The following is a 12,655-nucleotide window of genomic DNA, read 5'->3' as shown; positions in this document are numbered from 1 at the left end:
TCCGCCAATCTCCACCTCTCCTCCTGTCTCCGCCTCCTGTCTCCGCCTCCCCTCCTAGCTCTCTTCCAATCTCCCTCTCCTCCTCCCCACCTCGGCCTCTCCTCCTGTCTCCGCTTCTCCTCCGATCTCCCTCTCCTCCTCACCTCTCTCCTCCTCTCTCTGCCTCTCCCTGCCTCTCCTCCTGTCTCCGCCTCCCCTCCTGTCTCTCCTCCTGTCTCCGCATCATTCTGCCTCTTTTCCTGTCTCCGCATCATTCTGCCTCGCCTCCTGTCTCCCCCTCGCTTCCTGTCTCCCCCTCCTCTCTCTCCGCCTCTCTCTGCTTCTCCTCCTGTCTCCGCCTCTCCTCCTGGCTCCGCCTCTCCTCCTGGCTCAGCCTCTCCTCCTGGCTCTCCGCCGATCTCCCTCACCCTCTCATCCTCACCTTTCTCCGCCTCTCCTCCTGTCTCCACCTTTCTCCGCCTCTCCTGTCTCCGCCTCCTATCTCCGCCTCTCCTCCTGTCTCCTATCTCCGCCTCTCCGCCAATCTCCGCCTCTCCTCCTGTCTCCGCCTCTCCTCCTGTCTCCGCCAATCTCCACCACTCCTCCTGTCTCTGCCTCCTGTCTCCGCCTCCCCTACTAGCTCTCTTCCAAGCTCCCTCTCCTCCTCCCCACCTCGGCCTCTCCTCCTGTCTCCGCTTCTCCTCCGATCTCCCTCTCCTCCTCACCTCTCTCCTCCTCTCTCTGCCTCTCCTCCTGTCTCCGCCTCTCTCTGCCTCTCCTCCTGGCTCCGCCTCTCCTCCTGGCTCCGCCTCTCCTCCTGGCTCTCCGCCGATCTCCCTCACCCTCTCATCCTCACCTTTCTCCGCCTCTCCTCCTGTCTCCACCTTTCTCCGCCTCTCCTGTCTCCGCCTCTTATCTCCGCCTCTCCTCCTGTCTCCTATCTCCGCCTCTCCGCCAATCTCCGCCTCTCCTCCTGTCTCCGCCTCTCCTCCTGTCTCCGCCTCCCCTACTAGCTCTCTTCCAAGCTCCCTCTCCTCCTCCCCACCTCGGCCTCTCCTCCTGTCTCCGCTTCTCCTCCGATCTCCCTCTCCTCCTCACCTCTCTCCTCCTCTCTCTGCCTCTCCTCCTGTCTCCGCCTCTCTCTGCCTCTCCTCCTGTCTCTGCCTCTCCTCCTGTCTCTGCCTCTCCTCCTGTCTCTCCTCCTGTCTCCGCATCATTCTGCCTCTTTTCCTGTCTCCGCATCATTCTGCCTCGCCTCCTGTCTCCCCCTCGCCTCCTGTCTCCCCCTCGCCTCCTGTCTCCCCCTCGCCTCCTGTCTCCCCCTCCTCTCCTGTCTCCCCCTCCTCTCTCTCCGCCTCTCTCTGCTTCTCCTCCTGTCTCCGCCTCTCCTCCTGGCTCTCCGCCGATCTCCCTCACCCTCTCATCCTCACCTTTCTCCGCCTCTCCTCCTGTCTCCGCCTTTCTCCGCCTCTCCTGTCTCCGCCTCCTATCTCCGCCTCTCCTCCTGTCTCCGCCTCCCCTCCTAGCTCTCTTCCAATCTCCCTCTCCTCCTCCCCACCTCCGCCTGTCTCCGCCTCTCCTCCCGTCGCTGCCTCTCTCTGCCTCTCCTCCCGTCGCTGCCTCTCCTCCCATCTCTGCCTCTCCTCCCGTCTCCGCCTCACGTCTCTTCCTCTCTCCACCTCACCTCCCGTCTCTTCCTCTCTCCACCTCTCTCTGCTCCTTCCTCTTTCCACCTCTCTGCCTCTCCTCCCGTCTCCGCCTCACGTCTCTTCCTCTCTCCGCCTCTCCTCCCGTCTCTTCCTCTTTCCGCCTCTCTCCGCCTCTCTCTACCCGTCTCACCTCCCGTCTCTTCCTCTTTCCGCCTCTCTCTGCCCCTTCCTCTTTCCGCATCTCTGCCTCTTCTCCGCCTCACCAGTCTCTTCCGCTCTCCGCCTCTTCTCCTCCTGGTCTCCGCCTTTCTCCACCGCTCTGCTCCCGTCTCTGCCTCTCCTCCCGTCTCATCCTCTTTCCACCCCCGCCTCCCGTCTCATCCTCTTTCCACCCCCGCCTCCAGTCTCATCCTCTTTCCGCCTCCGCCTCTTCTCCTCTTTCCACCCCGCTCCGCCTCTTCTCCTCTTTCCACCCCGCTCCGCCTCTTCTCCTCCCCACCCCTCTCCGCCTCTTCTCCCCCCACCCCGCTCCGCCTCTTCTCCTCCCACCCCGCTCCGCCTCTTCTCCTCCCCACCCCGCCTCTCCGCCTCCCCACCCCTCTCCGCCTCTTCTCCTCCCCACCCCGCCTCTCCGCCTCTTTTCCTCCCCACCCCTATCCGCCTCTTCTCCTCCCCACCCCTATCCGCCTCTTCTCCTCCCCACCCCTCTCCGCCTCTTCTCCTCCCCACCCCTCTCCGCCTCTTCTCCTCCTGTTCGCCGCCTTTCTCCACCGCTCTCCACCCAGCTCTGCCTTTCCTCCCAGCTCATCCTCTCCTCCCAGCGCATCCTCTCCTCCCAGCTCTGCCTCTCTCCACCTCACGTCTCTTCCTCTTTCCGCCTCTCCCTTTCCGCCTCTCTTTCCGCCTCTCTCTTTCCGCCTGTTCTCTGCCTCTCCTCCAGTCTCTTCCTCTCTCCACCTCACGTCTCTTCCTCTTTCCGCCTCTCCCTTTCCGCCTCTCTTTCCGCCTCTCTCTTTCCGCCTGTTCTCTGCCTCTCCTCCAGTCTCTTCCTCTCTCCACCTCACGTCTCTTCCTCTTTCCGCCTCTCCCTTTCCGCCTCTCTTTCCGCCTCTCTCTTTCCGCCTGTTCTCTGCCTCTCCTCCAGTCTCTTCCTCTCTCCACCTCACGTCTCTTCCTCTTTCCGCCTCTCCCTTTCCGCCTCTCTTTCCGCCTCTCTCTTTCCGCCTGTTCTCTGCCTCTCCTCCAGTCTCTTCCTCTCTCCACCTCACGTCTCTTCCTCTTTCCGCCTCTCCCTTTCCGCCTCTCTTTCCGCCTCTCTCTTTCCGCCTGTTCTCTGCCTCTCCTCCAGTCTCTTCCTCTCTCCACCTCACGTCTTCCTCTTTCCGCCTCTCCCTTTCCGCCTCTCTTTCCGCCTCTCCCTTTCCGCCTGTTCTCTGCCTCTCCTCCAGTCTCTTCCTCTCTCCACCTCACGTCTCTTCCTCTTTCCGCCTCTCTTTCCGCCTCTCTCTTTCCGCCTGTTCTCTGCCTCTCCTCCAGTCTCTTCCTCTCTCCACCTCACGTCTCTTCCTCTTTCCGCCTCTCCCTTTCCGCCTCTCTCTTTCCGCCTGTTCTCTGCCTCTCCTCCAGTCTCTTCCTCTCTCCACCTCACGTCTCTTCCTCTTTCCGCCTCTCTTTCCGCCTCTCTCTTTCCGCCTCTCTCTTTCCGCCTGTTCTCTGCCTCTCCTCCAGTCTCTTCCTCTCTCCACCTCACGTCTCTTCCTCTCTCCGCCTCACCTCCCGTCTCTTCCTCTCTCCACCTCACGTCTCTTCCTCTCTCCGCCTCACCTCCCGTCTCTTCCTCTCTCCGCCTCTTCCTCTTTCCGCCTCTCTCCGCCTCTTCCTCTCCTTCTGCACCTCCAGGTAGTCTCACATCTCATCTACTGTAGCCGTTTATGGTCTCAACTGGGAGGGAATCCACCTGCTTCCCTCCACAAACATACAGGAAGTGCACTTACCGTGGGAGCCTGTTTTGTCGATAAAGTTGCTGAGGTTGAACAGAGCGGTCCTGGAGGCCAGGTACTGGATGAACCTCTGAGGAAGCAGAATGACAATAAGGCACTGACACTCTGAAACACCTTACAATGAAATAGGCTGATTAAACAAAATCAGAATCCAAGAAAAAAAAGACAATTAAGCTATATTTACTGAAAATGTCAACTACAAATTGAGTGCTAGTATGTTAGTCCAAAATTGAGACTTTACAGTGTGTGAAAGCATGTCTTTTGCAATACAGCAACTCAATATGCAAATATAGCTCCAGACAAACACAACGGTGATTGATAACCATGTTTCAGAACGAGCTCTAGTCTGCAGCAATACTAATAGCACTGTTCCAGCACCATGGACAGCCACACTCACAGCTCCCCTGGGATGAATCAAGACAGCCGTGTAGCTGTCCATGGTGCTCAAACAGTCCTAATTGGTTTTATTGTGGTTGTGCACTAAAATGCTACCCTCTGACCTCGTTTCCATGGACACACATGTGGTGTGTGGTGACTAGGGCCTTGAAGACGACAATCCAGCTGGCGTTGGTGGCCCTCTCAAACAGAGTGTCGGCCATCTGAGGGATGTTCACGTTGGTCGCATTGGTGGCCGATATCAGATCTGAAACACATACAGATAGGTTTGTTAGTACTGTGGGGAGAGGCTGTTCGTGCAGCTCAGTGAAACCGTTCTCTTGTTGATTGTCGATCCGTGAAACGGTCAGACATTTTGAGACAGTGGAATATAGCAGGATTTGTTAGGATATATCAAGGTATTGAAAGAGTTGTAAAATCATGATGAGTAAGTACAATTTCAAAGTGTTAAGACATGCTGACTGCCAAGAAAATATGTAATGTGCTGCCATAGCTGATAGTGAAGCCTCACCCCAGGTCAAATGAGACTCAGTCTCCCTTGCTCCATTCATGTGCTCTGTGATTTTTGGAGTAGAAGTGCTGGGCTGTGTGTGTGTGTGTGTGTGTGTGTGTGTGTGTGTGTGTGTGTGTGTGTGTGTGTGTGTGTGTGTGTGTGTGTGTGTGTGTGTGTGTGTGTGTGTGTGTGTGTGTGTGTGTGTGTAAGCCATAAAACAGCCTCTGGGGGTTGTTCACTTCACTGTGTACCTAGTGGAGCTAGGCATTGCCGAGTCAGACATCCATTTGGGAGTCAGGACACACATACCAAGCCTCACAGCCACCAACACTGCTGGAAAGGATCCAACACAGATAGAAGTAGTGCACACACACACACACACACAGACAAAGAGACATACAGACTGCCATTTAGACAGAGTGACCGACAGGTCTGACTCAGAGAGCAATCACCTCAACTCAGCTCTTTGGGATACAGTACATGACAGATTAGCGGCTCGGAAGAGAGAGGGGGATATGAGATGTCACCTGGCCTTTATTGGTATATTATTTTATCACACTAATGTTAACCAACCATCCCTCCTAGGATCGGGAAGGTTGCTATAAATCATAGCCAAACCATGTTTCTGTACTTCCAAAAGGCGGAAGCTTGTCCTGCCAAGGGATGGAAGGCTGCAATATTATCAATGGTTGACCAACACTGACCAGACTAAAAAGAGAGAGGGGCTGCATGTTGAAGAAGCCTTGTTGGTCATTTCATGGTCAAAGGGCAGGGGCTTTGTCCACAGATTAATATAAATCAGTATGGAGTCTGGTGTGGTGACCCCTCTCCCAACACACACACACACACACACACACACACACACACACACACACACACACACACACGTCTCCAGTTAGAAGCTTTTGTGTCCAGTTTTTGCCTAATGTTGACTGATGTACTGACTGTACATTCTTATAAAAAAACAGGTGCTATCTAGAGCCTGAAAGGGTTTTCGGCAGTCCCCACCGGAGGAACCTTTGAAGAACACTTTTTGGTTTCAGGTAGAACCCCTCTGGGTTCCATGAAGAACCCTTTCCACAGAGGGATAGCCGAAGAACCCTTTTATGTTCTCTCTCTCTCTCCTAAATGTATCTGCCTCTCAGTAAAACAGTTGGTGATGACAGCCCTAATATTCCTGTCTGTCCCCGCTTTGCTCAGCTCTGTTTCCTACACCACAGCTCAACCATATGTTCCATCTCAACAGGCAACCCTGTGGTGTGGATTTTATGTGTGGAATATTTGTGGCCCACTATTTTGTTTGCCACACAAACACATGTGTGTCCATACACACACACACACAACCACAGAGCAGTGTGTGTGTGTAAGTCTAATGATGATTGACTGATCTAAATAAAGACTCAGTAATCCACAGCAGACAGGAGAGCTGTAAAAATTAACTGGTAGGGGAGTCTATAACAAGGCACACAGGACTGTGCATGTGCGTGTGCGTGCGTCAGGGGCGAAAATCTGATATCAACTTTGGGGGGGGACAATTACATGAAATTTTCTCAAGAGCAATTCCTGAGGGGGACACCAAAAGTAGTGCTGTAACACATAGCCTACATTGTAATATGGTAAATGTATATTGAGGAACCAAAGAAATAAGGTGTTTGCCGTACTCCTAACTACCGGTACCCAAAACTACACAACTAATCACAACAGCAATACCATTGCCTTTAACAAATCTTAGTTCAGTCACCAGTTTAAGTTGAGAGTGGGGGTATCCATGGCATTTTCCAATTATGTTCCTATTTTACAAGTAAAAAAAATGGAGAACCTTTCATAATGTTGCCAAACAAAGACTCAACAAACTTACCTGAGACTCCCTGTTTCTGCCAGTCTGTCCCTGCATATCTGTCCCCAACTCTGCTGTCTGTGTGCCATCTGTTGCCTGCTCTGCCTAATGACATCACTGTGAAACATTTCCATTAGAATTTCATTTCTTTCTTATGAACATTTTATCAACTAGTCTTTGAGATATTAGGCTACTAGGGTTCTTACTTTGCGTTTTGGTGTACTGAAAAATACTCTGATGTCCGTCTTTTATTTTTCTGCCATTTTTCTACCTGGCTGGCTGGCTGGCTACACACACAGTGTGTAGGTTATTTACAGTAGGAGATGGGCTTCTATCATCTTATCTTTTATCATTCTATTTGGGCTTCGATCTAAAAGGTAGCTAGCAAATGTGAAACGGATTAAAATGACAAGAGTTGACAGCTGTATGAGTTCACCATTTACACAACATATGCTGCAACCTTTTGTAATTTTAATAGTTTGTTTCATATTGGCTGGCTTCCAACAATAGCTGAATTTGCAAAGCTAGCGAGCACCAATTCAGTTTCAGTGGTGTTTGCTATAATCTTTGCTACCCGGGTTAAATAAATAAAAGTTCCCTTGCGACAATTTTGCTTTTGCAGCGAGACCATAAAATATATTTAAGACAATGGTAGAAGAGAGTGTAGTTCTGTTCAGTTTGGACTTCAGTTTATCGCTAACCTTATCACAGGGACTTTGAAGCACTAACTTACATCATCTGCATGCTGATCTCGGAATAAATTGACGATAGCAAAGATTCCATCTTTGACGAGGCCACATAAATGGAATAGGTACTAGCTAGCTTAATAGTTAATATTTGCACGCTAGCTCTGCATATTCAGCTAGTGTGAGTGCGCGATTGACTGGATTAACCTCACTTCAGTTACGTTCATTGAGTGCCTTTCAGACAGTGGCTACAACCCCTCTGTTACCTTGCCAGTGGATCAAACCATTGTGAGGAAAAGGGTGGGGGGGGGTCGCAATCTTTTGAAACTTAAAAACGCGCTATTAAGTGTCTACAATCAGCACAATTGCTTTCATTGCGTATTATTAATATTATTTAAATTACATAGTTATGTTTCAGTGATATATTGGGGGGGACAAATCATATTTTTCCCAGGATGGGGGGGGTCGTGTCCCCCCCGTCCCCCCCGGGATTTCCGCCCCTGGCATGCGTGCATATGTTTGCGGCCTGCCTGGGTGTGTGTATTGTTGTACTCACACACCAGACTGCTCCGAGGTTAGAGTGACAGGAATAGGCCAGATTAAATCAGCTGGAAGCCAGCGTATAGGCCCCAACCCATTACCCTAACGACACTCCTGAGACCACACACACACACTTGTTAAGCTTGTCCAGAGGTATCAGCTCAATGATTCACTTACCAGATGACTGAAAACGCCTACACACGCGCACAAGCTGTGTCCATGCATAAAAACATGCATGCGGGTATAGGCTACACTGACCACTAAACCAGTGATTCCTGTCGCATCACTGATCTTCAATGTATTTTTATCACATTGCTCAGAGGGAACAGGTTTGTCAAATTTAACGAACTGTGTTTCACCACAAGAGGAAACAAGAAGAGTCCTATCAAAATGAAATATATTTCAGGCATCTCGCTCCTTCAGAGTAAGAACCAATAAAAAAACATTGAAACCCATTTCTCACTCTGAAACACCAAAACAAGTCAGAAAATATCATTCTAAGGACATGCTACTGCCCAAAATGACTGTCGGTTGAAGCACTCTGGAGTCGTTTGCCCTCCACTGTGCCTTCCCAGAACCCCTCTTTGTGTCAGCCTGAGTCTTTGACCCGCTCTACAATCTGTTTCCATGGCAACCGGACTGCCTCTCAAGGGTCAGCAATCATGACACAATGATGAAGGACAACAACAACTACCTTCTCCTTTACAATGGCTTCACACAAAGACTAGAGGGGTAATGTTTGATGCATCATCACACTGGCACATCAATGTCTGCGTCAAAGTGTATAGGGTCATTGACATATACAATACTCTTATTCCATGTCCATGTCTAGGCCTAGGGCATTATCTGTGGAATCTGTGCGTTATGCCATCTAACTTAAGGCCAAGAGATATGTAATATACAGTACCAGTCAAAAGTTGACACACCTACTCATTCCAGGGTTTTTCTTTATTGGTACGATTTCCTATATTGTAGAATAATAGTGAAGACATCAAATCTATGAAATGACACATATGGAATCATGTAGTAACCAAAAAAGTTACACAAAACCAAATATATTTTAGATTCTTCAAAGTAGACACCCTTTTCCTTAACGACAGCTTTGCACACTCTCAACCAGCTTCATGAGGTAGTCACATGAAATGCATTTCAATTAACAGGTGTGCCATGTTAAAAGTTAATTTGTGGAATTTCTTTCCTTCCTAATTTGTTTGAGCCAATCAGTTGTGTTGTGACAAGGTAGGGGTGGTATACAGAAAGCCCTATTTGGTAAAAGACATACCTTCTTTATTTGTGCTTTATGTATTGTTTTTGTTCCATTTAGAAAAGTATTATTATTGAATATCAGTATAAATATGGAATGATTAATTATAGAGCATGGTTGATGAACTCGTGGTTTTTGGTGGGTATTTAAAACCATTATGTGTTCCCCTTCCCTTTACCCATTTTGGTTTTTGGCAGAATGGGTCTACTAAGCCTCACGTATGGCGGGACCTTACAGTTTTTTGACCGCTACGCCACTAAGCTACTACTAGTCTATACCTTTTGTTTACAGTTTAAATCTGACCGCTTTGCCTTTGATTATCTAGGGAATATAGCCTATGAAATGACCTTTAGTTTGGAAAATGTAGAACTTTGAATTCTCTGTTCTGTGGTTGCTTTTGAAGCGCGTCTGACTACGGCATCACATACCTGTGGCCTCAAGGCAAGTTTGGAACTGGATTATCCCTGAGGAGATGACAAATAATATGTCCTACTAGAGTTTCCAATAATATATTTAGGTTAGACTGAGCCCTTGCCTAAAAATGTTGGCCTAATTTAATGTTTTGGTGTTTGAAGCCTTGAATGTTGCCTTGAGGGCATTAACTATGCGACAAGAAAATAATATAAGGGAGACATTGTGCCCTATATTTATTTAGTTTTGAAGGGCCATGATATTGACACACTGTACATGCACTAGGATTAACTGCAAGGCAAGAGACATAGTTAGAGGTACTCAACTATCAATGTCACAACACAGACAAGACACAGACAATATCCTTCCACCTGGATAAAGACAGGATCCATTTGCATTGTGCTTGTTTAATCACGCTTATCGTATTTGGTTAACATGTGTAAAAAATTAACTAAACTATAGTAAACATACACTGAGTATACCAAACATTAGGAACACCTTCCTAATAGAGTTGCACCCCCTCCCCCATTTTGCCCTCAAAAGAGACGCAATTCATCAGGGCGTGGACTCTAAAAAGGTGTCAAAAGCATTCCACAGAGATGCTGGTCAATTCTGACGCCAATGCTTCCCACAGTTGTGTCAAGTTGGCTGGATGTCCTTTGGGTGGTGGACCATTCTTGATACACACAGGAAACTGTTGAGTGGGAAAAACCCAGCAGCGTTGCAGTTCTTGACACAAACCGGTATGACTGGCATCTTCTACCATACCCTGTTCAAAGGCACTTAAATCTTTTGTCTTGCACACATACACAATCCATGTCTCAATTGTCCCCAGGCTTAAAGATCCTTCTTTAACCTGTCTCCTCCCTTAACAAGTGACATCAATAAGGGATCATAGCATTCACCTGGTCAGTCTGTGCCATGGAAAGAGCAGGACATATGTGTATTTTGTTGGGTAAGAATCTCCCTTCTCTGGACAGCCATACTCTGAGTTCTCTGCCTCTCTGTGCAATGCTATGCTAATCCCCAGCAGTCTCCTGCCTACTTTAGCATTAGCATGGTCACCTTTGGCTGTGTAAATAATAGAGGCCAGTCATTGGCTGATTAATGCATTATTCAGTGGGGAGCGTATCACACGATATAAGTTCTGAGTCTTGCTAGAGCTAGCCTGAGACTGGGCCGGCCACCTGACCACACACACAGGCAGGTGGAACACCATTCATCCACGACTGCTGTAGTCCGACTCGGGCTGCTAGGCCCTATGCCAGCGATTCATATTGTCTTGTCATGAGGCGGACCCTGAGTCTTTATGGAAGCAGCGCTGATGCAGGGAAACTTGGATACTGGTGAATAAGCAGAATCGGACGTTAAGGTCTATCTACAGTAGGCCTACATCTATCTGGTTTCTATTTGTTGCCCATTTAATTCACACTTGATATAGTGTATAGGCTACACCTGTGAAACCAAGTGAGGAAGCTCTTTAGCTTATCAATAACAAAGACAACTACAGTAGCAGACACTGCAGCCGTTGAAGACATGCACTCCTGCCATATGTATTACTTAGGGGAAGCTTGGGAGGTGTAGTGTGCAAGGACAAGTGAACAAGGGAAAATGTAATGTATTGTGACCTCTGTGTGAGTCAGTCTGTTTTGAGTTATGACCACCTTTCTCTCCAGTCACTGTGAGCTACACATGTAGGATGACTAGGGGTCACCATTGGGGTCATCTCCATGGTAACATCAATACATGGTAGGCCTCAGGTCATGCAGGGCAGGAGCATAGAAATGTAATGCATTGGTTGATGATTCAACAAGCTCTCACAGTCTCACAGAATTAGACAACATTTCTAAGTTGTTCCAAACGTCAACTTTCTAAGGGTTTAAGGTTAAGTTTAGGCATTAAATCAGATTTTTTTAAGGTTTGAGTTAAGTTTAGGCGTTAAGATTTCGTAGTTAAGGTTATGTATTAATTCTGAATGGTTAAGGTAAGGGTTGAGATTTGGGATAGTCTTAAAACAAAAATCTCAACAATGTTCCATTGCTGGATTCGAACATGCAACGTTTGGCACCAGAGGCATATGTTTACAATGGATGTCAACCATTTTTTTTCCATAGATATCTAATCAGTTCATGATGCAGTATTCTTCACTTCATAGTGTGTGTGTGAGTGAGTGAGTGAGTGAGTGAGTGAGAGAGAGAGAGAGAGAGAGAGAAAGGGTGGGGATGAGAATGCACTTACATTCCAGGTGCTTTTTCTTGGGCGCCATCACCTCGTGAGTGGTGGCTTTGCAGACGGCGCGAGACACCTCTGATCCCGTCAACTGGTACTGCGCAGCGGCAATACGATCCGTGAGCGTCTGCCCCGACATTTTCTCCTCGTGTAGTCGACCACCTTAAGAATTGATTTAACCAAAGAGAGAAATAAAAGGCGGTCTTGCTACAGGAATACGGGTATCAACGACGCCGGTGCTGTGCGGTCCTCTCCAAATCCCCCACGTACAGGCCTGTGACCTTCTGGATGGGCGAACAATTTTCAATATTAGCTCAAATAAATAAATCAATATTTCATTTGAAATTAAAATTGGGTCACGTTGATGTGTGCTCTGACCTGGGTAGACTTGAACAATATTGCCTTCTTCCTTCTGTGTCCCGCTATACCGTTCAATTCAGCACCTTGGATAAAGTCACTCTTACGTAACACTACGCTGGAAATACAATGTATTTCCTCAGCCCACAGCAATAAAGCAATAATAAAGAAGCAATCCGGAGATTGAAAACGTTGCGACCGCGCAGCGTTTGTTATCCTTACAATGAATGGGTTTGGCCAAATGTCCAACCTTCATCAAACATACATAGAATATTCCGTTATCCGTTTTGCAGGAGCATCGGATACACTGTCAGTGTTACCTTCTCCACGACGCACGCAAAAAAGGCAAACCGAAGGAGTAAAATGCACCGGGGGGCTTTCAAAATAACGATTTTGTAGTGACGCACAGTGGGCTCGTTGATTAAAATCTTCGCTCCGGACGTTTTCTGATCAAGAATGTCTGATAGAGAGAGAAGGGCAACGAGCCTGTCGACAGTAGATGTGCCTCTAACCCCTGTGGCAAGAGCCAACACTGACCGGCGCACCAATCCAAGGAGGCTGAATAGGCTACACTGTATGGAGATGTTGGAAATAATTGTGTCTTCCACTCACTCGAATGTATGTTTATTTAGACTATATATCCTCTCCCCCCGTGCAGTGTTAGGACAGGGTCAGGTGACACTTCATTAACAAACCGACACACGTCCATCCCACGCTCACCGTGGCGCGTTCTTAAAGGGGAATATTCCTAGGCCTACTGTATAGCCTAGCAATCATATCATTAATATGTCAAAGGGTTTACGAGTGAGCTCTA

At 48.5% G+C, this 12,655-nt stretch overlaps 1 protein-coding gene across 2 annotated transcripts in view; it reads right to left on the bottom strand.

Moving 5' to 3' along the window:
* ap180 (Clathrin coat assembly protein AP180) overlaps positions 1–12,655 on the bottom strand; it is a 22,671-nt gene extending 10,016 nt beyond the window's left edge. The window contains exons 1-4 of one of the 2 annotated variants that reach the window (XM_045695182.2): positions 11,863–12,655; positions 11,494–11,768; positions 4,129–4,271; positions 3,623–3,698 (exon numbers count right to left, since the gene is read on the bottom strand). In XM_045695182.2, coding sequence (XP_045551138.2) covers positions 3,623–3,698; positions 4,129–4,271; positions 11,494–11,623 — 349 coding nt within the window. In that variant the 5' untranslated portion in view covers positions 11,624–11,768; positions 11,863–12,655. 2 annotated transcript variants of the gene reach the window in all.

This window comes from Salmo salar, chromosome 15 (genome assembly GCF_965601325.2).
Source record: "Salmo salar chromosome 15, fSalSal1, whole genome shotgun sequence".
Classification (NCBI taxonomy): Eukaryota; Metazoa; Chordata; class Actinopteri; order Salmoniformes; family Salmonidae; genus Salmo; species Salmo salar.
Note: the sequence above shows the minus strand (reverse complement) of the source record. Positions and strands in the feature narration are given on the sequence as shown.